Source organism: Pholcus phalangioides, unplaced genomic scaffold (assembly GCF_987345545.1).
Source record: "Pholcus phalangioides strain wild (caught in Gottingen) unplaced genomic scaffold, Ppha-v1.0 ptg000014l_1, whole genome shotgun sequence".
Lineage (NCBI taxonomy): Eukaryota > Metazoa > Arthropoda > Arachnida > Araneae > Pholcidae > Pholcus > Pholcus phalangioides.
In genome coordinates this window covers 3,389,318-3,411,877 of record NW_028301607.1, presented here as the reverse complement: position 1 = coordinate 3,411,877, position 22,560 = coordinate 3,389,318, and the positions used below count along the sequence as shown (strand labels likewise).

Genomic DNA, 22,560 nt, shown 5'->3' with positions numbered 1-22,560 from the left:
GTTGAGCACACCCGATATATACTATCAACCATAAGAGACATTCAAATTATGTATAGGGGGTGTCCCATCATAAGTTCGTAAATAGTTTAAAAATTCATAAAAATCAATGGAATACGAAAATTTGAATGCGGTTTGCATAAAAGTTATTCTCACGAAGGAGGGTTTTTTTCTCGAATTTTCGCTGATAGAGGGCGTTGTGTCGAAAGCAAATCGCACCATTCTGGAACTGAGCCTTTCTTCAATCTCTCGTGTGTTCAAAACGTTCGTATAGCTTCAGTCACGAATCGCCGGCTGAGCTATACCAACTTCACCGATAGTGCCTTATCCATTGTCAACATCACTATGAAAACGGCCAGTAATCATACACCTTGCATTTTATAGGACTCCGATTTACATGTTTCCAAGCAATTTGCTTTCGAGCAGCGCCCTCTACAGAAAAATTTTGAACTAAATTTTTTCCTGTGCCAAAGAGAAAAACCCCTCGCGAGAAATTTTCAAATTTTCCACAAAACCGCATTCCCAAGAAAACATCAATTCTTATGGATTTTCAAGTTATTTACGAATTTAAAGGACACGGTGTACATAAAACACTCATATAATTTACCTATGTAAGTGAAGAACAAGAGCGCAGATGCCACGAAAGCTCCTAGATGCTGAGCGAGCAGGAAATGGGGAACTTTCCGCCAAGGGAACTTGCCTAAGCTGGCGAGTGCGACAGTCATGGCGGGATTGATGTGCCCACCTGTAAACATGCAAAGAAGAAAAAAAAGGCATTATTTCATCAAAAGGAGACAACAATGACAACATGGCTTTGTCACGTAGACCATTCCAAAAGTTTCTAGCAGCAACAGATTCATTTTGAAATAGTTTCAGGTGCCGGAGAGTTGACAGTATTCCCTTTAGGTATCAATACACTTTCTGAAGTCTTTCAAAAGCACTCCTTTGAAAGAATTCAGGTTTTTAAATTTACAGCTTTTGCAAAGTTGAGTAAAGTTACCATGAGCTTCTAGGTGTAGGTAATGTCTCACGTATGAACTTCCGGAGAGGGTTAAAAAAGCTACCATAAAATTCTAGGGCAGGGGTTCGTAACCTATAGGTCACGACCCAAACTTGGGTCGCAGGGGCTTCCGAGATGGATCATTCAAATCCACGGATAGCCATTGGCTCTTGAGCTTGATCACAACCCAAACTAGGGTCACCGGCGCTTTGGGTCGCGGACGGGTTTTTCAAATCCCAACTAACAGCCTAGGGCTCTTGAGCTGGGTCACGACCCAAGCTTGATACGCATGGGCTTCCGAGACGGGTCGTACGAATCCACTTCAGCCGGGGGGGGGGGGTTAATTTTCACGCGAGACACACAAAATCAACAGAAAGATCAGCTTCACGACACATGGAAACTGTTTCTCGAAATTAGTGACAATTAGTGGCTTTCAAGTGGATGATTCAAGATTCCACCACCTCAGACATTTTTAGAAACTTCAATAATCAAATCCTTACTAGGAAATCTTGACTTGCGGAGACGTTCTGGGATCAGCTTTTTCTGCTCGATTGGTTTCACCTTGCCTCATGCCGAGGCCACACTCGTGTTCAGCCTAGCCCAACACGTTTCAATGTTGTCATGGGCGAATAGTGTGGCAGCTCCAACATTTGCGATGATCGTCAAATGTTGGAGGCTGGAAGGTATATAGGAAGACTGGTCGAAGAACGCCAACAGCGACAACATGGAGAGTGTTCTGGAAGCAAATATTCGCCAAGGAACATTGGGCCAATGTGTATCCACCCTAAGCCGGTGATACTTCTTTGTATCAAGGGAAGGAAAATATTTGCGAATGCTATTGAAAAAGGCTGTACATGAGTGTGGCCCTAGCTTCAGATGCAAGATCAAAGTTCCTCAGACAGTCACAAAACATGTCACTACACCAAAACCGCAATTAGGGGTGTGAGACAAGTGCGATCGCACCGGGCCCCACCGTTGAGCCCCTCCCCTGAATTTACGGTAATGGAAGTGAGGACATATCAAATACATATTTTCTTTCATATATATCGTATTTTAGTAAACAAGTCTCAGCTTTAACTGATTTGGTATTGGAATTTTCAGCAATTTCTTCTCTAATTCCGAATTTTCACCACAAAATTCTGGGATATTTTTCTCTCATCAATTCTAAATGTTCATCCCTCATTGATTCTAAATTTCATCTCTCATTGATTCTAAATTTTCATCCCACATTAAATCTAAATTTTCATATCTCGTTAAATCTAAATTTTCATATCTCATTAAATCTAAATTTTCATCTCTCATTGATATTGTAAATTTTCATCCCTCATTGATATTGTAAATTTTCATCTCTCATTGATATTGTAAATTTTCATCCCTCATTGATTCTAAATTTTCATCCCTCATTGATTCTAAATTTTCATCCCGCATTGATTGTAAATTTTCATCTCTCATTGATTGTAAATTTTCATCTCTCATTAAATCTAAATTTTCATCTCTCATTCAATCTAAATTTTCATCTCTCACTGATATTGTAAATTTTCATCCCTCATTGATTCTAAATTTTCACCTCTCACTGATATTGTAAATTTTCATCCCTCATTGATTCTAAATTTTCGTCTCTCATTAAATCTAAATTTTCATCTCTCATTGATATTGTAAATTTTCATCTCTCATTGATATTGTAAATTTTCATCTCTCATTGATATTGTAAATTTTCATCCCTCATTGATATTGTAAATTTTCATCCCTCATTGATATTGTAAATTTTCATCCCTCATTGATATTGTAAATTTTCATCCCTCATTGATTCTAAATTTTCATCCCTCATTGATTCTAAATTTTCATCCCTCATTGATTCTAAATTTTCATCCCTCATTGATTCTAAATTTTCATCCCTCATTGATTCTAAATTTTCATCCCTCATTAAATCTAAATTTTCATCCCTCATTGATTCTAAATTTTCATCCCTCATTAAATCTAAATTTTCATCCCTCATTGATTCTAAATTTTCATCCCTCATTGATTCTAAATTTTCATCCCTCATTGATTCTAAATTTTCATCCCTCATTAAATCTAAATTTTCATCCCTCATTAAATCTAAATTTTCATCTCTCATTGATTCTAAATTTTCATCCCTCATTAAATCTAAATTTTCATCTCTCATTGATTGTAAATTTTCATCTCCTTGTCTCAATTTTGGGATTTTTTTGTCACTAATTCCGAATTTTCAATTCTGAGTTAATCATTGAGTTCTCATTAATATACTGAATTCTCATCAATTCTGAGATTTTTTCTTTCGTTGATACTGCATTTTCATAGGCGAGTAGATATATTTTTTGTATATTCTATGACAATGCATGAATCTCTGGATGCCCTATTCTATTCCCCTCTCCAACAAGATATATACAGTCGGAGCTAACGAGCTCCGGAATTATTTTCGCCCCGAGCCCTGCGTCTGGTAAGGGCGGCGCCCTGCACTACATGCATGCATGATGACACATAACAGTTCTAACGCGCGCCATCTCACGGAATGCTGCTAAAAACGTTGTCACCTTCGTGACATACACAATTAAGGAATTTTTCGAATCGGATAAACACTCACCCGTTATTCCCATGGTAGTGATGACGCCGAGCATGACACCTATTCCCCAACCCCATGTGATGGCGAATACGTCGGTGATTGGATGGCCTCCCAGGACGGCTTGAGCAAATGCGGCGTCTCCAAACAACTGCAAATGAAACAATAATTGGCATTCAGAATTATATAACGCTGTTTCAACATCTCATTTCATACGGGCTATACTACATAAAGTATACTGGGGTGTCCCGTCTTTTTACGGGACAACAATAATCTTCACTTGGGGAAATATAAAAAGTGTGTGAAGAAAGTCACTCCAGGACATCACATCCGGATCGGAAGCGCTCGTCTAATCAAGTGGCCACTGTGACCACCAAAGGCGATTGCCCTGGATCACTTTTTATTTACACAGTGCACTCAACACAGAAGTGAACGCAATGGCTCGTTTTCAACTGACGATCGTTTTGTGCGTACCGTGCATTTGAATTGTGTTTATAACCAGGTGCTCACAAGCAAGAATGCCTCGATGCGTACGGTGGACGTCTTGAGCACTTTCTCACGTAAACAATGTTACACGCCTGTTCATGTATTGAAGTCATTGGCCCTCACATTCTGTAGAAAGGCCTTCGGCTGAGATTTCTGGCGGGGATCCCCCCCAGGAAAGGATTTTACACGAAACCCTTCTATTGTAAATTCAGCTGCTGAGGCACTGTCAGCATGCCTCTAATAGATATTTTACCCGTATACCGACAAAGTCTGACGGTATACGGGTACTAAGTACGGGGGTAAATTCTAAGCTGCTGACGAAATTTTGCTGACAGGAGGGGGGGGGGGTCAGTGTTTCGATGACGGGGGAGAGGGGGGTCAAAAATGGCTGAAAATCTGCTTACGTAATACTTGAATGGCCCCTAATGTTCGGGGGGGGGGGGGCTCTGGCTACATTGGGGAAGAAGGGGGTGATGTGACCTCACATAGCACTTCGCAAATTTTAATAGACTTTTGTAAAACTTGCTAGATTCATAGACGGATACGGGGGCATGGGATTACCCATATCCTCCCCCTCCGGTTCACTACAAAAAATTGCGTTATTTAATTGTAGCCTATCTGCCAGTCAACCCATTTCAATAGGTGGAAGTAAACAACAACCACCCCCCCCCCCCACCACTTTTCGAAAATATGTATATTCGCTTATGGCTAGACTATTCATGGTTTGGTTCCAGGATCCCACGATAGCGTTAAGATGGCCACTTCTCAGGGCGAAAGTTCCGTCAGTATTCCTCTTATGGGGGAATCTAAATGCATTCTCACTATATTTCACAACTCCGTAGCCCTCATAACCATCTGTCTCTTTCATGGCACCTCTTTCACTCTATTTCCACCCTTCGTTCCTAAAAGGTGCCTTCACACTACTCTTACGTGGCGTGATGACGTCCTAATGTGATTCCCTCATCACAGAATTCCCACGAATCAGAACTAACGTCATAGTATAGCGTGTAGCTGCTGCCTTAAGGATATCCCAGAGACGCAATTGTGCCGTTATTGCCTCTGGTCGAGAACAACTGAAATAAGTTGCGATTCTTTGGACACGTTTTATCTATTCCGATTGAGGAACCTTGTTCAACAGAGTAAAATTGGTCTTTCATGGCTCCCCAAAATGGTGCTCTGGCCTGGGACTCAAACTCACCCATAAGGGGAGGGGGGTCCTTGAAAAAGCTGGCTCAGGGGCCACTAACAATCCCAGCCTAGTCTGGGGGCCTCTGCTGCAGGATGTAGGGGCCATGCGGTCTTTACTGGACATTTCCACCGTGGCCCACATCTTCTGAGACGAACCAGCTTATATCCCCTATGAGGACAGAGTGGGAGCCACGGTTGGTCTAGTGTACAGACCGTACACTCTGAAGCAATGGTTCCCGAACTTTTCACCTTTACCAGTTTTTGGAGATTTTCCCAGAGGAATCGGTTCTAATTTCAGAAGCATCATTCATCATCTCTCAGCATTCCCCCGGATAACCATGCCGGGAATGGCAAGATTAGCAATCCACCCTCGCTGCAGCAAAACCCATTCGTGTGTATGGAATCGTTTCGCGTCGAGAACCCACCAACAACAGCAACAGGTCATTGTACACATTAGAGAGGTACGGTTGAGGAAATATGTCTATCCCGGCAGAAAGTAGAGACGTCGAGATTGCGCGTGACGTCTTCCTGACTTGTACACAGACAAGGACCCGTCCCAGTTTTACATATATATACGTATGGATAGTCTATGTATAGCGACTCCTAAAAAAAGATGTCTTAAGCCTTAAAACAGAAGGATGAGGAAAAAGAAAATCTTTTATATTTATAACACGAGCAGAGCCAGTGGCGGCTTCTCTTCCGCCGAGTGTTATTAGTGGGTGTTCCTGCCTCAGAAAGAAAAATATGCCTGGCGTAAGCGAATGCCGGAAGAGATATGGAGTATGAATAAGAAAAGAATCCTGGGATTCCGTTGGAGAGAGGAAAGTGACCTTTTCCAATGACGGAAAGGAAAAACACATGACATATTTGAAGTTCGGGGAGGATGAATCTTATCACTGGACATCAAGGAAATTTCTCATCTATCGCTTTTGCTGTGTCTTAATACGTTGGTAGGGGGCCATTCAAGTATTACGCAAGCACATTTTCAGCCATTTTTTACCCCCCCCCCCCGATCAGCAAAATTTCGTCAGCAGCTTAGAATATTTCATATCTTCAAAAAGGGGGGGGGGGGTGATGACGTAAGCAACCTTCAACCCCCCCCCCCCGCCATCAAATCCGAAAACCCCCTTCCCCCCTCGATGCTGACGTAATACTTGAATGACCCCTAGGTCCTAATTACAAAGCCGACTCCTAATCTGTGTCAAACATGCGGTCAAACCATGGCCCAGCGAGCAAAATGTGGCCCCGTGACGTTAAACATAATTTTGTAAAAATGAACTATAAGCGGCACATTTCCATATCATTTAAGTGTACCGTGGTACTTTGCTAGATCGTTTGAGTTACCGCAACGTATTTACAGACCACTTGAATGGCGAGTGACTTGTGGCGCTGTTCTAAATCAATGAAGTGGCCCCGCACTATTGAACATCCTGAACTATATGCACTCAAAAAGGATCCGAGACTAGTTCTATACAGCCAAAAATCTCGGGAAACCCGTATTTATTGTCGGGGATTGTCACACTTTGAAACAGGAAAGAAGCATCGCGGAGTCTTGTCGGCAGCTTTTTCAGCTTGCTGTGGGTGATCCACCGTGAGGTCTGTCAACAGCTTTAGCGTTTTATTACTATACTTCTGAATAAAATAAGCTCTGTGAAGTCTGTCGAAAACTCATCTTAATCTTAGCCTGGGTGACCTAATTAAATTCGGGGATAGTCACATTTCAGAATAGAAAACGTATCGTTGAGTCTTAGTATTCAGCGCGCTTTGAATGATCTGTGATCATTGTCGGGGATAGTCATTCGTCTGAACAGAAATCTCTTCAACGTGCTTTCGATGACCTATATTTATACCTGCTCCAGGACAAAGGTCATACTTTTGAACCGAAAAAACACAGTGAAGCCACATTTGATTCTGGACAGAAATTAGCACCGTGAAGTCTGTCAACAGCTTTGGCTCTGGATCCCCCATGATAATTGTCAGGGATCCGTATTTTTCTGAAAAAGAAAAAGTTCTTGGCAGACTTGGCGGCATTTTTCTGTTTAGAAAAATACGGATCCCTGACAATTAACCATGGGGAGGGATCCAGAGCCAAAGCTGTTGACAGACTTCACGGTGCTAATTTCTGTCCAGAAGTATGATACTCGAATCAAATGCAGGTCACCTAGGGAAAGATAAACGCCGTGAAGTCTGTCAAGAACTTCATCTTTCCCTAGGTGACCATTTGAGGATCACGACGGGGCCGGCCACTTCACGAATTGGCCAATTTCGGGCTTTGGCATATATCGATCGACTTGGTCTCGATAACTCAAGTCATTCAATCGGTCATTCATACTGTCAGGGCAAGCGAAATGTCAGGGGCGAAATTTTCGGGGTTGATATGCACCGGGGACGAAACATGCCGGGGCGAAATGTCGGGGGTGAAATGTCGGAGGCGAATTTCCTGGATACCGTTTTCAGGCTGGAAACCGAATCAAGACATACGAACCGGTGGCTGTGGTTGTTAGGCATTGGTAAATGGATTCGCGATTGGTTATCTTCTACACTCCAGTACAGACAATGCTTGAGAGGGTGAGCTTGAGCTCGCTCAACCCCACCCTCGACCGTTGAAGCAACTCATGCCGAGGGCACTCAGCCCTGTAACAAAGCTCCTCCTCCGAGCCGAACATCCCAAAACCCTTTCGCGTGAGGAGGAAAAATTACTCTGACACAATAAAAAGCCTTCGTAAACAAAAACTCATCAATGGCAAATCCCACAATAACGGGGAAAATGGCGGATTAAATGTCAATCCCGTTGAAAAATCAAAGAAACAAAAACCAGGAAACCAGACATTAAGGTAAGTTAGTAGATAGTTAGGTGGCTTCCCAAATGGCTGCAAATTACAGCCGCTGCCACCGTATCATTGTTGTTTGTTAAGCTTTTTCTCAACAACCGCTTAATCGGATCCGCTTCAGAGGAAGGATGGACGAGAACCGACATCCGACGAGTGCGTGATCAACGCAAATCTCAAAAACATAGCAGAAAAAAAAAAAACTTTCTCGGGCCATTATAGATTACGCCATTTCTGGCCTTGACAACAGAAGGGAGATGGCCACAAGATGGGGCGTCGAAAAGAAAAACCAACCAAGACATAGACCCATAGAAAAGACTCAACACGTTTGGAAAAAAATGGAAAAAAAAAAATCATTATTCTTCTCCCACACTCGAGTTCATTACGCAATCGCGCAGCAGCGAGTCCTTCCTACTCCCAAGGGCGAAACCCCATGTTACATATAACATATACGCTATTATACACCCTTGCGTACGTATCGTACGACATCCCGCGGGGGTTTGCCGTCTCCGAAGTTTTTACGGCCGTCGAAACATTAAGAGACGATAATAAATTTCCCAGGAAAAAAAAAAACGACGTCGTAACTCGTCCATTTTGGCATCACGCGCCGTCTTTTCCGGGTCGTTTTATTTTACTTAACGATCCAATCATTAAATGAATGTCTTATTTTTAAAAATAATGAATTTGAACAGATGGTAAGCCATATACATGAATATTTTCCGCGTAACGGTCTTCATATTATCATGTATAGCCAACAAAAATGGCGCATCAATGACTTAGAGCACTGGAATAGGCCATTTCTGGCCCGATTACTACAGACAAGGTCTGAAATAGGAGAGTGTGTGTGTGTGTGTTAGTTCACGATAAGTCCTGTATTTAGATCTAATAACCCAATGACCTCCTTATTAAATTCTATTATTATTTACAAATGGAGTCTGTCATCGAGCTTCGAAATACGTTAGATCGATCGATCAATCAATCAACCACCATCTTGATTTCGGGCTAACAAGGAAGGAAAAAAAAGCCCACACGAGTTTCCAATAAACGATCCCGAAGCTTCCTAAATCCACTAATGACAATGTTAACGACAAATTAATGATAAGGTGATACCATTACGAGCATCGCGCGTATAATATGCGTTTTTCATGAGCTTCCCGTTTTTTGGGGCGGGTGAGTCATCATCCTTTAAATCGGACGCCATTTTTCCTCCCACTTCTTTTTTTTTTAACCGATAACTACGGCATTGCAGGTTCTCGAAACTACATTAACCCACAGCTATTCACGTGCTTATGCAGAACATGCATAGCCCACGACGAAATCCTAGGCATTAACTAGAAGCCTCAGCACTTGAATACATGCACAGTCGGGTAACATTGAGGCGACCACCAGCTAAAATCCAGAATAAGAGCTTTGCGCAGGGTGGACAGCAGCTCGACGATTCTGGGAAGTGACACAATCAGATGACGGAAGGTTGTCACAGATATATATCTTGGAGCTAAATAGACTGCGGTCCACCGGATGGGTGAGCGGCGAAGATCTCGAGCTTAAACATGACGAACAACATTTGCGACCTACTCGATCGGAGGAGGGCAATTCACAACAAAGCAATCAAATCACTTCTCCTCCGCTCATGCCATGTAAATACAAGATCCATTTTTCAGAGTTAATACTTTTGCCAATAGATGGCTTTGTGTTTTTGGAGTTGAAATTGGAGGCGGAAATGCAGGCTGACCATATTTCCTCTTAAAAAAAAAATATGCGATAGGCGCCATTCAAGTATTATGTAAGTTTTTTTTTTTTTTTGAACTCCCCATCTGTCAGCAAATCGAAGGCCGGACTGCATTCGCGCCCCCCGAAGTTGGTGGTAAAAGCAAACGGTAAGCAAAGCTGTCAATCATTACTGAAGAAACTGCGGGAAACGAAGCAATAACTGCGGTGCATTCCACGTTTAAATGACGAATATGTGAGAGATGAATATGTCCGCAGTAATAATAATAATCATAATTTATAAGTTATAAAACAAATAGTCCCATCTTTGATTTCGATGAAGAACAAGTGAGATTCCATTGAAAATACGGGATATTTTTCTCAAAAAAGGAAAAGTTGGGATGGCCAACAATTCGTGAAAGTACGGGAAAATGTCCAGCAATATATACTTACCAAATGGTCACCCTACCTAAATGGGACATATTTCGCGTCAAAGGTCATGCCCAAGTGTCCATGCGCCAATATGCACTGATCCAGATGTGAGGCGATGGTGGCGATCGCCCCTCTGAGCTGAATTTTTATATGGGGAAAAGTTTTCTGTCCCATAAAATACGGGATATTCCGATGCACCTACACAATAAGTCGCTTCTCCGACACATCGCCCTGGATCTGCCAGCCACTGTTGCATTCGCAGATGAAAATACCTTCAGCTGTGAATAAAGCCGAAGCAGGCATGTCTCGGCTCAATTTGCAGCTGAAGATGCCTGCCTCCACTCCATTCAGAGCTGAGCATGTCTACCTTCGCTTCATTCGAATCGGAAGATGTCTGCTTCCACCCCATTTGTAGCTAAAGATGTTTTCACGCTCGGGCGCGGATCCAGAAGGGGAGCGATGGGAACGGCCACACCTCCCAAGAGCCGAATAAATATACGAAAAATTTGTCTGTCCCGTAAAAACGGGCCGATCAAACAAACTTGCACACAATCGTCCTGCGCTTTTGCGCTAAGACAGGCCTGTGTTAATTGAATTGAATGTGCCAAGAGAAAGAAAAAACAACCCCGAGATCACGTATAGGTCGTTCCCTCGAAAAACAGTGTCGCTATATACGAAACATATCTTAGGAATGTATAACAAGTTTACATGGACGATTGCCAAGCTAGCGAACCAAGAAGCGTGTGTGCACAAGCCTTACCTACCTAGTCAACGTCTCGGGGGCGGGCGGGGGGGGGGGGTGAGGAAAACGCATGAACAACACCAGACAGACATGTAACGTTCCTTTGATTCCCACCATTGGAATCCACACTATGCCATCGTGTCAACGTACAACGTTACGGCCCATATAAACAGTTTTCGCAATCCACACATTCCCGATTATTACTACATATTTCGTAACGGGGGAGCGGGTCCACGCGTCGTCATCCTCCCGAGACGTTATGAGAATGATGACACCGACTTTTTTTTCCCACCCGAAGACAATGGATGCGTCGTCAACGATTATACGCGTGTTGCCATTTGTTCCCTCGTTATTTATTTACTATCTCACGACTGGGTAGACGAAACAATAGCAGTGATTTACGTTCAAGTCAATCGGAGCGGCAACATGGCGGAATGAATCGGCTGTAGAAACGGATTCCCGAGTGAAAATACCAATAGAATCACACTTTATGTAATGAATAAGCATCGAGTGATGACACATTATTAGCCACTACTGTCACGAGGTGCGGTGCAACACCACCACGAGGTCACCATTGCCACGAATCCCTGGAAGGACTTTTCGCAAGTAATGTGCGATGTAGTAGTGTTATGACGCCTTTAGGACCGCTATCGTTTTAGTTCTTTTACACACCAAGGGTTCGCTGGTTCAGATTAGAGATTAACTTGCACATGGAGGCACCTGAAAACAATTGGTTCCTTACATGCGAGACATTGAAGCAGAGGCTCTGCATGAAGAAAACATTGAGGGAGGGAACTGGTGCGGTTTCCATTCGTCCCGTATATACAGGACTGAAGCACGTACGCAAGAGGGAGAGATATGCATTGCATCGATTAATCATTATTGGGCTCAATTCCCCCCCCCCTCAATTTTTTTAGGGGGGGGCGGCTCAGATACTCTCAAAGTTCCGGTGTCTGTGTATTGTATGTGTGGTGTAGCAGTAGTAGATAGGGCCTCCAAAAAATGGCTGGGGGATCCATGATGTTCTTAAGTCAGCTACCTCGTTGGGCAATTTGCCTGTTGTGGCGTTGTATTTGTATTAGATGACCATCCATGAACAGAAATACGAAATCAAATAAAATGAAACCAATTCTCACCAAAATAGTTACCAATGTGAAAAAAAAAATCGCTAATTATGCGAAAAACTGCTAAAAACGTTGCCGAAATACTATACATGGACTGACCATATTTCGTAGAAAGAAATACGGGGAAGCACAATGTCACCTATTCTAGCCAAAAAACAGCTGCTAAACGGTAAAAAAAAAATGCTAATTATGGGTAGAAATTACTAAAAAAAATTTCCAATGAGCAGGAAATGGAAGGCTACCCCCCAAAAAAACTGCAGTGAATTTGAATAATCACGGAAACATTTCAAATGTGTGAGATGAATATTTATTGTTATAATTATAATTTTGTTTCCAACTCATCAATAAAAGATAAAAATTGGAACATCTTCGTTTAACCCAGTTCACGTACAGGGTTTTGGCAACAACCAATTGTGGATGATCTCTCTCACATGGAAGGGACACCCAAGGAAGCGTCTTCAAAAATATCTAAAAAAAAAAAAATTACCCCTGATTCTGCTCATCTAAATACGCACAAAAATATGAAGAAAAAAAAAATCCGGTGGAATTATGTCACGGAACGACTTTGAAAATCCCGCAACCCTAGAGCGTTAGTGACGTCATTCAAACAACGCATGATCAAGTGCAACAGAGACAAAGAAAGGGGGGCGGGGAAAAGAGAAATAACTTGCTTGTATAGAACAGAAGCTGGAAGAAAGTGAAGGGGTTTTTTTTTTAATAGATATCGCCAAGAAGCGCAAGAGGCGATGAGTAGCCAACTGTTATTTTTTTATAATTTTTTGCGGCGTTGGTTATTGCATTTTTCACCGCTATATATTTTTTTTCTTGTGTTTCTGAGTGAGATGAATGTACTTAATTTTTTTCCATATTTTTGAGGATGACACCTTGGGGCTCTTTCCTTGTTAAGACGTATCGACAATAAATCTGGTAACCTTGCGCGCACGTTTAAAAGAAATGAAAAAGAAATGGGGGGAGGGGGGAACAGTATAGTAAATAATAGTAGATTTCTCTTTTGCCTTCACCCCCCCCCACCCACGTGTTCTCTTTCACACATATATATATTAGGAAGATTATGGATTACCACCTCTGAGAAAGATACATTATATGTGGACGAAAAAATCCTCAAACAGGAGTATAAAGAGAACGGGGAGGGGAAAAATCTTCGGTTACAACGAATCTTCGCGATGATAAAGAAAACAAAAAAAACTGGAATGAATCTCTTCCAGTTGCGTTTGGACGATATATTTCTCCAGTGATCGTAAAAAGGGGCGGTTAAAAACAACGATCAAGAACACGGATATTGTATTTGCGCTGCTCGTGATTTGTTCGATCTCCTTCCTCCCCTCCAAATTCGTAATCACGGCTCCGATAGTTATACTCGGCGATCCTACGGGATTATGCACAATCGGGAAAATCCTCTTGAGAAAGGGCGGATAAATCGAGCGGAATCGGTTCCATCAACCAAAAGCAAAGAATTTCAGAAGAAAAGCGTTCATTCACCCCCACAAATTGGTTCCCATACAGCACACAAATAAGACAACAACAACAACAGCGCTATACACGCAAAGCTCTCGTTTAAGACATTGAAAAACGCCGACACAAAGAGAGAAAATTATTTTTCCCGCGGACAATTCGTCGAGGCGTGTTTTCCTTGGGACGCAGCCAAGAAAACCAGGATAGGCCGTGGGAGTTCAGAAAAGAGTCATCACATGGTAGAGTTCCCGAAGCTGGAGGAAGCGCGCGAGAGAGAGACACACATGGTGCACCTCTTTCTCGACAACGGTGTCAAACAACGACATCAACCAAAAGAACATTCGTCTTCGCTCAGGTCCCGAAAGCCACTCAATTATCTAAATATACTTGATATTGTCTCATCGTTTAAAACCATTGTCTCCGGGGGATAATTGACTGACTGCTGATGGATTCCAACGTGATTTTGAGATGCGTGATGGTTAATACTCCCAGCAATTTGATTGTCTTTTCTCTTTTAAAGACAGGGTGGAGGAGAGATGCCTTTCCTTCGTCGTCATCAAGTTGGGACGGCACGTGATGCTATATGGATCGCTCTCTTCCGGTAGTTCAGCAGTTCCTGAAGTTAGTGAGTGCCGCGCATGGCCATAGGCGGAGATAGACTTGGAAGTCTGGGGGGCAAGTTCATTATTGCTGGGAGGCACAGAGATACATCAGATCAGTCGACTCCACCGTTGAAGCTGGGCCCCCCCCCCTCATTATTTCCTCCTATGTGGCATGGCCCTGCATCCTGTAGCAGAGCCCCTCGGCTGGGATCTTTGGTGGGTCCCTCTATAAAGAATTTATAATGTAAAAAAAAGTGATGGGAATCGTCCCTTGCTCTGAACCGGAGCCCCGTCAGTCCCACCCTTGGTGGGGGGGGGGGGGGGCATGGTGTCACGGTTCCAATAAACGTCGAGAATTCGATCGATCGAAAGATTCGCAGAGAATTTTGATCCGCGGCTACTATTCAATTAGTAGAAATCGGACGTTACCCGAGTATTTTTGCATAGCTGTTACTGAAATGGCTCGCATCGCGCGAGAACGAACATCGCCTTGGTAAATACAAGGGCAAAAGAACAGCGAGTAAATGACCGTTAGGGCAAATGAAACACTTATCTGACCACAGTGGCAAAGGGAGAAATTAATAAATGTGACTGTACGGGTGAAAGGGGGAAGGTGTGACCAACTACAATTTTTTTCTTTTTTACCGGTAATCGTTCCTCAAATTGCGTTCGTTGCCATTCCCCCCCCCCCCCCCATCGTCAACAACGAGAATTTCGAACCCACTTTCAGACGGCAGACCGAAATAGGGCCGTCTGAAAAACGTGGGGCTCACGAACATAGGCCCCCTTTCACTGACATCGGTTTTGTCTGGATGCCGGCCCTTTTTTCCCGTGAGTGGTGAGCAGTTAAACAGAAGAATAGACTCCTTTCACAAAAGACGGAGGACGGATTTTTTCCGATGCAGCCCGGCTCAATAATTAACAAACCACAACGACCAGAAGGCATTTTTCCGTCCGGATGAAACCGGTGTGTGTGAAAGGGGCAAAAAGTACCCCATGATAACAAGATCTGCTGCGGTTTCGGAAAGTGAATATGTAACTGGAAGGCTAATACTCTTAGTCATCTGAAAGTCCCAGAACATCACCTTACTCCGAGAAACGTGAGATTGTTGCATCAGCCATATACCGAGACCAATTAATAAAAAACCTCTCAAACGGTGTGCCGAGGTACCCTAGATCCACGCCTTCTGTCAAGGGTGCTACGAGATGTTTTGGGGAGTAAACGTGCATAGTCATAGGGCAGCGATTCCAATCACGGAGCCCCTTGGCTGGGATATTTGGTGGGTCCCTCTATAAAGAATTTATATGAAAAAAAAAAAATGATGGGAATCGTCCCGTGCTCCGAACCGGAACCCCGTCAGTCCCACCCTTGGTGGGGAGGAACCATGGTGTCGCGATTCCAATAAACGTCGAGAATTGTGATCTGCGGCTGCTATTCAATTAGTAGAAATCGGACGTTACACGAGTATTTTTACATACCTGTTACTGAAATGGCTCGCATCGCGTAGGTAATGAAAGTGACTACTGAGTAAAAATGTCGGCAGAGTAAAAGTGACGCGAGATATTTAAAAACTGTGGCCGTGTTAAAAGGGGTGCCACAAAAGTAAAAAACAATTGGGAATAATTGCATGAGAGAAACGGGAAAATTTAATATCCGCGTGATGTTGCCGGCTACTCGCAAAGCAAAGAGAAAGACTTTAAAGCCCCACCTATTTGACCCTAAAAAAAACATCTGAAACAAAGGAATTTATTCCAACCTCTGACTTTCTTTGAGAAGAGGGCAATGGCACCACCTTCTGGTCCAAACCAGAACAATTTAATTCAAGCTCGGACGTAGACGTTCGAAGAAACGTTAAATATAATAATACGTTCACTAAAATTCACATTTATGCTCTTCCTGGAATGGTGGTGGTGGCACACACAACGGAAAGGCCTACTAGAACGGACCATGATCGTTAGAGACAGAGACACGACTCGCCCTAGATTTGATCAGAGAATTTCGCCATACCATAAATTCGACCACTGGCCGCTATCACTACTGGAACACAGAAAGCGGTATCTCGACAGGACATGCTGACCGGAAACATTTCCTAGGATAACACAACGCTGCGGCCCGTTTCTACTTGGTATAAAAATACATGCATATCCGTTTCATGGGCAGCAAAAAAAAAAAATGTAAAATGAGGCAGCAAAACGGTTGCATTATACCAAGGGCGTAGCCAGAAATGTCCTTCGGGGGGGGGGGGGCACTTTCATTTCGGGAGGTACCAAAGTGATAGAATAGATTTAAATACATTTTTCCTTTTTTCGGTCATTTTCTCACATTTCGGGGGGACGGGACCAGACCCCCCAAGTCCCACCCTCCCGCTACGCCCTTGCATTATACGCTGCCACAGTGGGAACAAAAAAAAAATTCGGGACGGGCGAACATTTTTATGCTTGTCTTGGAAAAGCGGACGTCATCGGACGGAGAAATGTCCATCAATACGTTCTAAGGACATTCTCATTCAACCATCCCGGAACCTACATAACTTGACCCCCCGAGATGGTAGGGTCATCAATCCAGGACATAAGGTGTCATCACGAAATATTCACTCGAATCTTCCAAGAAATCTGAATATGTATCGTCAATAAGGCATTCATGTTTATGAGATAAGTAACAACGAGAAACGGCGAATACGAAATGAGGTCGTTCATCTCCATTTCCACCATCAATACGGGCACGCCCTGTACGACATCGGTAGAAACTTTCCAAGACAGACACTCGGAATCATAATAGTAATTATTAGTATTACATGCAACATGGAGAGCGTCTTCAGCAACGCGGGGTGTCACTGCCTACAGGTCTATAATCGGATGTTTCGTCTTCATCTTCGCCAGACGTTAAAAGCACCAAGCGTAAAACCCCTGATGAGCTCGTAAAATTGCCCACTGGCTATTTGGCCGACCGGTATCTCTGCGTGCAGTCAGGTCCAAAGGAAGTCCATCTCTTAATGGATCTTCACATGCGGCGACCCCCTCTTCACAACCCGCGGATCATAAACAGGAAACGATTCCCTTTTTGGACGCGTAAATGAAAGGGTGGATCAAGTGAAATGGAACAGTTGTTATAATTCAGTTTATTTTTGTATGAGTATGGCGAAACTTTGTGTACCAGGTAGAGCGGAAGGTGAGGCAGCGCACAAAGTGCGGCGACAAAGAGGTACGAGAGTGCACAATAAAGACTAAAGACGAAAAAAACTATTGTATTGCTTTGTTGTACACCGCACAACTAAAGCAGGGAGGCGAAAGAGAAGGGGGGGGGGCACTCAACGAGGTACGCGACTCAACAAGCCCGTTTGTTTTCACCTCGATGTACTGATTGGACCGTTTCTCCTTTTTCCTTTCTGTCCCGCTTCTGCGGAGGGATCATCATGATCACACCATTTACATTTCAGAGCCCCCCACCCCACGGTATCCTCCTCTTTTACTATGTACGGACATCTCTTCCTCCACCCCCCCCCCCTCCCGCATGCATTTTTTCTTCCTGCTCGCAATTCTTGTAACTTATACCGCTTCGCTCCACTATGAGCGCGGCCTGTGGAAGGCGACCCCTACTGCGGAATGGACTTGCCCTATGTAGTCGAGCTGAAAGCGGAATCACGTGATATGTGCCGGTGGTTGGCCATTAGTATCGTCCGGAAGGGAACTTGTTGTTTTTTTCCGTCTTCTGAATATTTGTGAGTAAAGAAGAGCAACGTGGTGTTATTAGTCTTTGCAGTGGCAGAAGGAGTTGAAGTTCTCGTGAAGTGCATCGCCGAACGGACGCCATACGGTGAATCTGCACTGGCATTGACTCGTGTGCAGGACTTACAGAAGGATTTCCGCCAGGGAGGAGAATCTGTGAATGATAATAGGTGACCTGGTCAGGGTCACCTCGTCATCACGGACGCTTTGATAAAAAGTCCACCTGATAATCAACAGACGAAGCATAATGAGGAACATACGCGAGAAGGTGGGAATGCGTTTCTGTTCCATTCATGCCATCATTAAAGCGAAACTCCACCAAAGGCACCTACAGCAAGTTCATTCCGCAGTTGGGGGGTTACCTTTCGGTCTACCTGTACACAAAGTCTTGCCACACTCATATTACAAATAAACCAAATTACAACAACTGTTCAGTTCTAATTTGATCCATTATATCCTTAAAGAGCGAAATTATTGCAACCCCGGGTCACCCCTACAAGCAGAAGCCGCAACTAGATGCTTGGTTGACAAAGACGACCTTTGGCGCTCCCTTGTAATGTTGAACGAGGTTGAATGGTGAAATTCAGGTCACCTCTGGTCCAGCGCGTGGGGCACTAGATCCACTTACTCCCCCCCCCCCCCCCCAAGTTGCGGCACCTGCTCATAAGGGGTTGGAGGACCTGGAAAAAGTCCAGGGACCTTCGTTTTTGTTTTCTTATTTTTTTTTTTTTACACTACAAATCAATGCAAAGTATCCTTGGGAAGTCTTGGCGGTCCTGACCGCTACTTAACCTTACACGCACATCGTAAACATTGTTCTGCGGCAATTCTGACGAATTGGTATATCCCGAAATGTGTGGTATGTTGAGTTTGTGAGTGGCCTAAGCATAGTTATGCTTGATGCTGCCACCAGCCCTTCATATTTTGAAGGTGGTCCTGACCGGAGGGCCCCGAGAATCCGTCATTTGTTTTGTCCTCATTTTTATCCTACAAATTCCCTACAAAGGACTTCACTGAAGGATATTGGGTCATACATAGCAATGTCAAGGGAAGGCACCTTCGATTCCAGCAAAGCCTAGAAAAGATATATATATATCGACATAGACGAGAGGGGGGGGGGAGGAGGAGATAGGAGGTCCCGTGCCCCCTTCCCAAGCTGACCAAACATTTAAAAAATTGTTAACATTTCTGTAAAAAAATGAAAACATCGGAAGATGTCAATTTTGGCATTCCGAATTGGGCCCCTGAAAATTTTTGGGCACTGACCACGTGACACCCGTTTGCCCATGCGGGAAACAGGCACTGCTCGGTTGTTTAGTTTGCAGATCTCGGGGGGGGGGGCAACCTTAAATTTTTGTCTGTCACCCCCACAAAATAACTAAAAAAAAAATCATTACGATGAAACCGCTTAAAATCGTTCCCGGAAGACGATAGTAGTTTCACCACCCCCCCCCCCCGCTCGATTCGCGTCAGGAGGGGCTTTACCTCTACCTACATCGTTATCTCCGACGTCGGTAAATTAAACGACAGCAGAAGCGACGCTACTGTAGCACCACGGCACGAAGCCGACAATCACCAGACAAGGAATGAGGCCCTAAAGTAATTAATCTATCAATTCAAACGGGCATTTAGTAAGGAGGGGGGGGGGGAATCCACAGACTTAACAGTAAATTAATAGCTCTCTCGAGGATCCACACCCGAGCAGCACAGACGAAACAGGAAATGAAAACGGCCCGATAACACACACACACTACTAACACTTCAAAACAGCAGCCATTAAGCCAGGCAACGCGTCCTGCTGGCAATGACTCAATATGGATGGCAACAACGATCTTTCCCGTCGCGCCACCGAGAGTTCCATTCCGTTTAAAATAAATAAATCAAATAGAAAGCCACAAAATATGCATTCATCATTCCACGGCTACCTCCACTCGCGTTCCCAGCGTTATCGTGACCAGCGGCTCACTCACACTCAACCATTTGGGAAGGGGGGGGGGAAGCTTTTCATTTTCTACAGTATTTAAGGCAGCTGAACACGTAAGTGCGAGCATGACATGCATGCTCAATCTGTTTGTACGAGCGTGCTTCAGTGTCTGCACGAGAATTTCGCACAAGTATTGTACAAGCTCCTTGAAGATTGAATGGATTTTGATCATGCAACAAACAGACGTGCATGAGCGGGAAAATTCACAGATAAAAGTTCGGCACCTTGTGAATGAGCGAGCAAATGAGGCAGTGAATGAGCAATCGAGGGAGAGGGCGCATGAGAGTGCGAATGAGCATATCAGTGACCAAGTAAGCAAACGAACTAGTGAATGAGCAAGTCAGTGAGAGAATGGGCAAATCAGTAATCAAGCAGATGAGTGAGAATGACAATTGGGCAAGCGAGTGACCGAGTGAGCAATTGAGTGGATGAGCGATTGAGAAAATGAGCAAGTCAGTAGTAACCAAGTAAGCGAGTGAGTGGATGAGTCGCTCAGTCAGTGACCAGGTGAACAAATGAGTTACGATAATGGAACCGCGACTGCTCCTGCTTCATTCAATCCAACTTGCTGAATGCGAAATTAAATAGAACTACTCCTTGACCGCGTACAATGTCCTTTGGTGGAGCTGCCACCTGTCTTCCATATTTTCAAGTGAAGATGGTAAATGCTTGAATTTTTATGTTATGTGAGAATTATGTTGAAGTTGCGGAGAGAATTAAACAGGACTGCAAAACCAGCCCCCCGCAACATCTAGCTAGCTCAAACTCGGTCGGTCACTCACTCTCTCTCTGAGGGTCACTCACTTTGCCACGAGGTCTTTCACTTACTCACAGACTGACCGACCCGCTAACTCATTTATTTGTCAATTGCTCGCTGACTCACCCACTCGCGACGAAATGGTTGTCGGTGAATTCTCGGCAAATATGCTTCAGCGTGCAAATTGGCGCGTGTACTAGCATACTTGTACCGTATGGTGGTGAAAAGGTAAATTATTGCACGCCGAAAGACCAAACACGCAATGCTCGCCAAGCTTGCAGTTAGGTGTGCAGCCGCTTTTACACACACAAACTCCGAATCAATTTTCGGAAGGTGCCACGATTCTACAGGTGACGTCAAGGCGCATCCCTACCCCCTTAACAAAGAATTCACATCATGGAATAATATTTTCTTCTAATCTAAAAAACGCAAACAAAGCACTCGATCTTGAAACGTGCCCCGGTTACGTCACCGGTTCTAAATCGATGAAAAGCCTACCCTACAACCAGAGGCTATTCCGTCTCTTGCCTAATTATATACAGGGGAGGAGGGGGGAAGCCATCATCATCATCATCATCCTCCTCCTCTCGAGAGATCCAAATGGGTAAAGAACAAGTAAACCCGGTAATATGTGTGAGAAGAAGAGACAACCACCACCTCGATGCAATAAATAGGCCGGGATCGTATCACGTTGGAAATGGAAGAAAAAAAAAAGGCATCATCACATCCAAGGTAACCTTGTCAGGCTGTGACGTGCGTGCCATCAGCCACGTCTCCACGAGACACTCTCACACACACACAGGTAAGTAAGTGAATCGTCAACGAACAACAACAAGGACGGATTCAATCAAAAAATGGAGCGTGTAATCCACTCGAGTGTAACCGATGATAAATCAAAAATCAAGTATAGCAATATCGAATGCGATGATTTTGATGACAAAATAATGTGCTCGTGTGTGTGTATACGTAGGCCCTACATATTTTAGTTTGACAATACCGTAAAGCAGTCGTTTCCGACCAGTCTTGAGGCCCCCCGGGATATTCTGGTAGGAAGAGCGGGGTGGGGGTTTCCGTAGAAGATACGGATGCCCCGCATTTTCAAGATTTGACCCCAGAAACAATTTTTTTTTGTCATTCAATTTAATGTCCTTACCGATGATTTTTCTGACTTCCTTCCAAAACCGGACCCAACCCCCCCGTGTCACTTGCAGAGTGATATCTGTCGTAAAAGTTGGGTTGGAATTTCATTATTTCTCTCTAAAGGCCGGCATTACACTATAAATATTTTTATAAAAGAACTCTTATAAAACTTTTATAGTTTAATACTGGCATAAAATACTCTAAATATTCTGATTGCCCCTTTGCTTTTTTTTTTCTTTCGAATTTCTAGCTACGCCGCCTCCTGCTATTTTTGCTGCAGTCTTGTCTTTTCTTGAATTTCTGCTGAACCTCCGTCTTTTTCTGTGAATGTCTGTTTCCCCTCTCTGGTCTTTGTCTGAATGTTGCCTTCACTCTTTTTCTCAATGTCCGTTACCCTCATACAAACTTTTTTTAAATGTTTGTTTGCCCCCTCCAGTTTTTTCTGAATGTCTGTCGCCCTCTCCAGTCAATTTTTGAATGACTGTCGCCCTCTCCAGTCAATTTGTGAATGACTGTCGCCCTCTCCAGTCAATTTGTGAATGACTGTCGCTCTCTCCAGTTTTTTCTGAATGTCTGTCGCCCTCTCCAGTCAATTTGTGAATGACTGTCGCCCTCTCCAGTCAATTTTTGAATGTCTGTCGCTCTCTCCAGTTTTTTCTGAATGTCTGTCGCCCTCTCCAGTCAATTTGTGAATGACTGTCGCCCTCTCCAGTCAATTTGTGAATGACTGTCGCCCTCTCCAGTCAATTTTTGAATGTCTGTCGCCCTCTCCAGTCAATTTGTGAATGACTGTCGC

At 43.8% G+C, this 22,560-nt stretch overlaps 1 protein-coding gene across 2 annotated transcripts in view; it reads right to left on the bottom strand.

Moving 5' to 3' along the window:
* LOC149077937 (aquaporin-7-like) overlaps positions 1-22,560 on the bottom strand; it is a 50,376-nt gene that overhangs the window by 10,167 nt on the left and 17,649 nt on the right. For both annotated transcript variants that reach the window (XM_089241543.1, XM_089241544.1), the window contains exons 2-3: positions 3,600-3,726; positions 605-742 (exon numbers count right to left, since the gene is read on the bottom strand). In XM_089241543.1, coding sequence (XP_089097669.1) covers positions 605-742; positions 3,600-3,726 — 265 coding nt within the window. The remainder of the gene's footprint in view (positions 1-604; positions 743-3,599; positions 3,727-22,560) is intronic.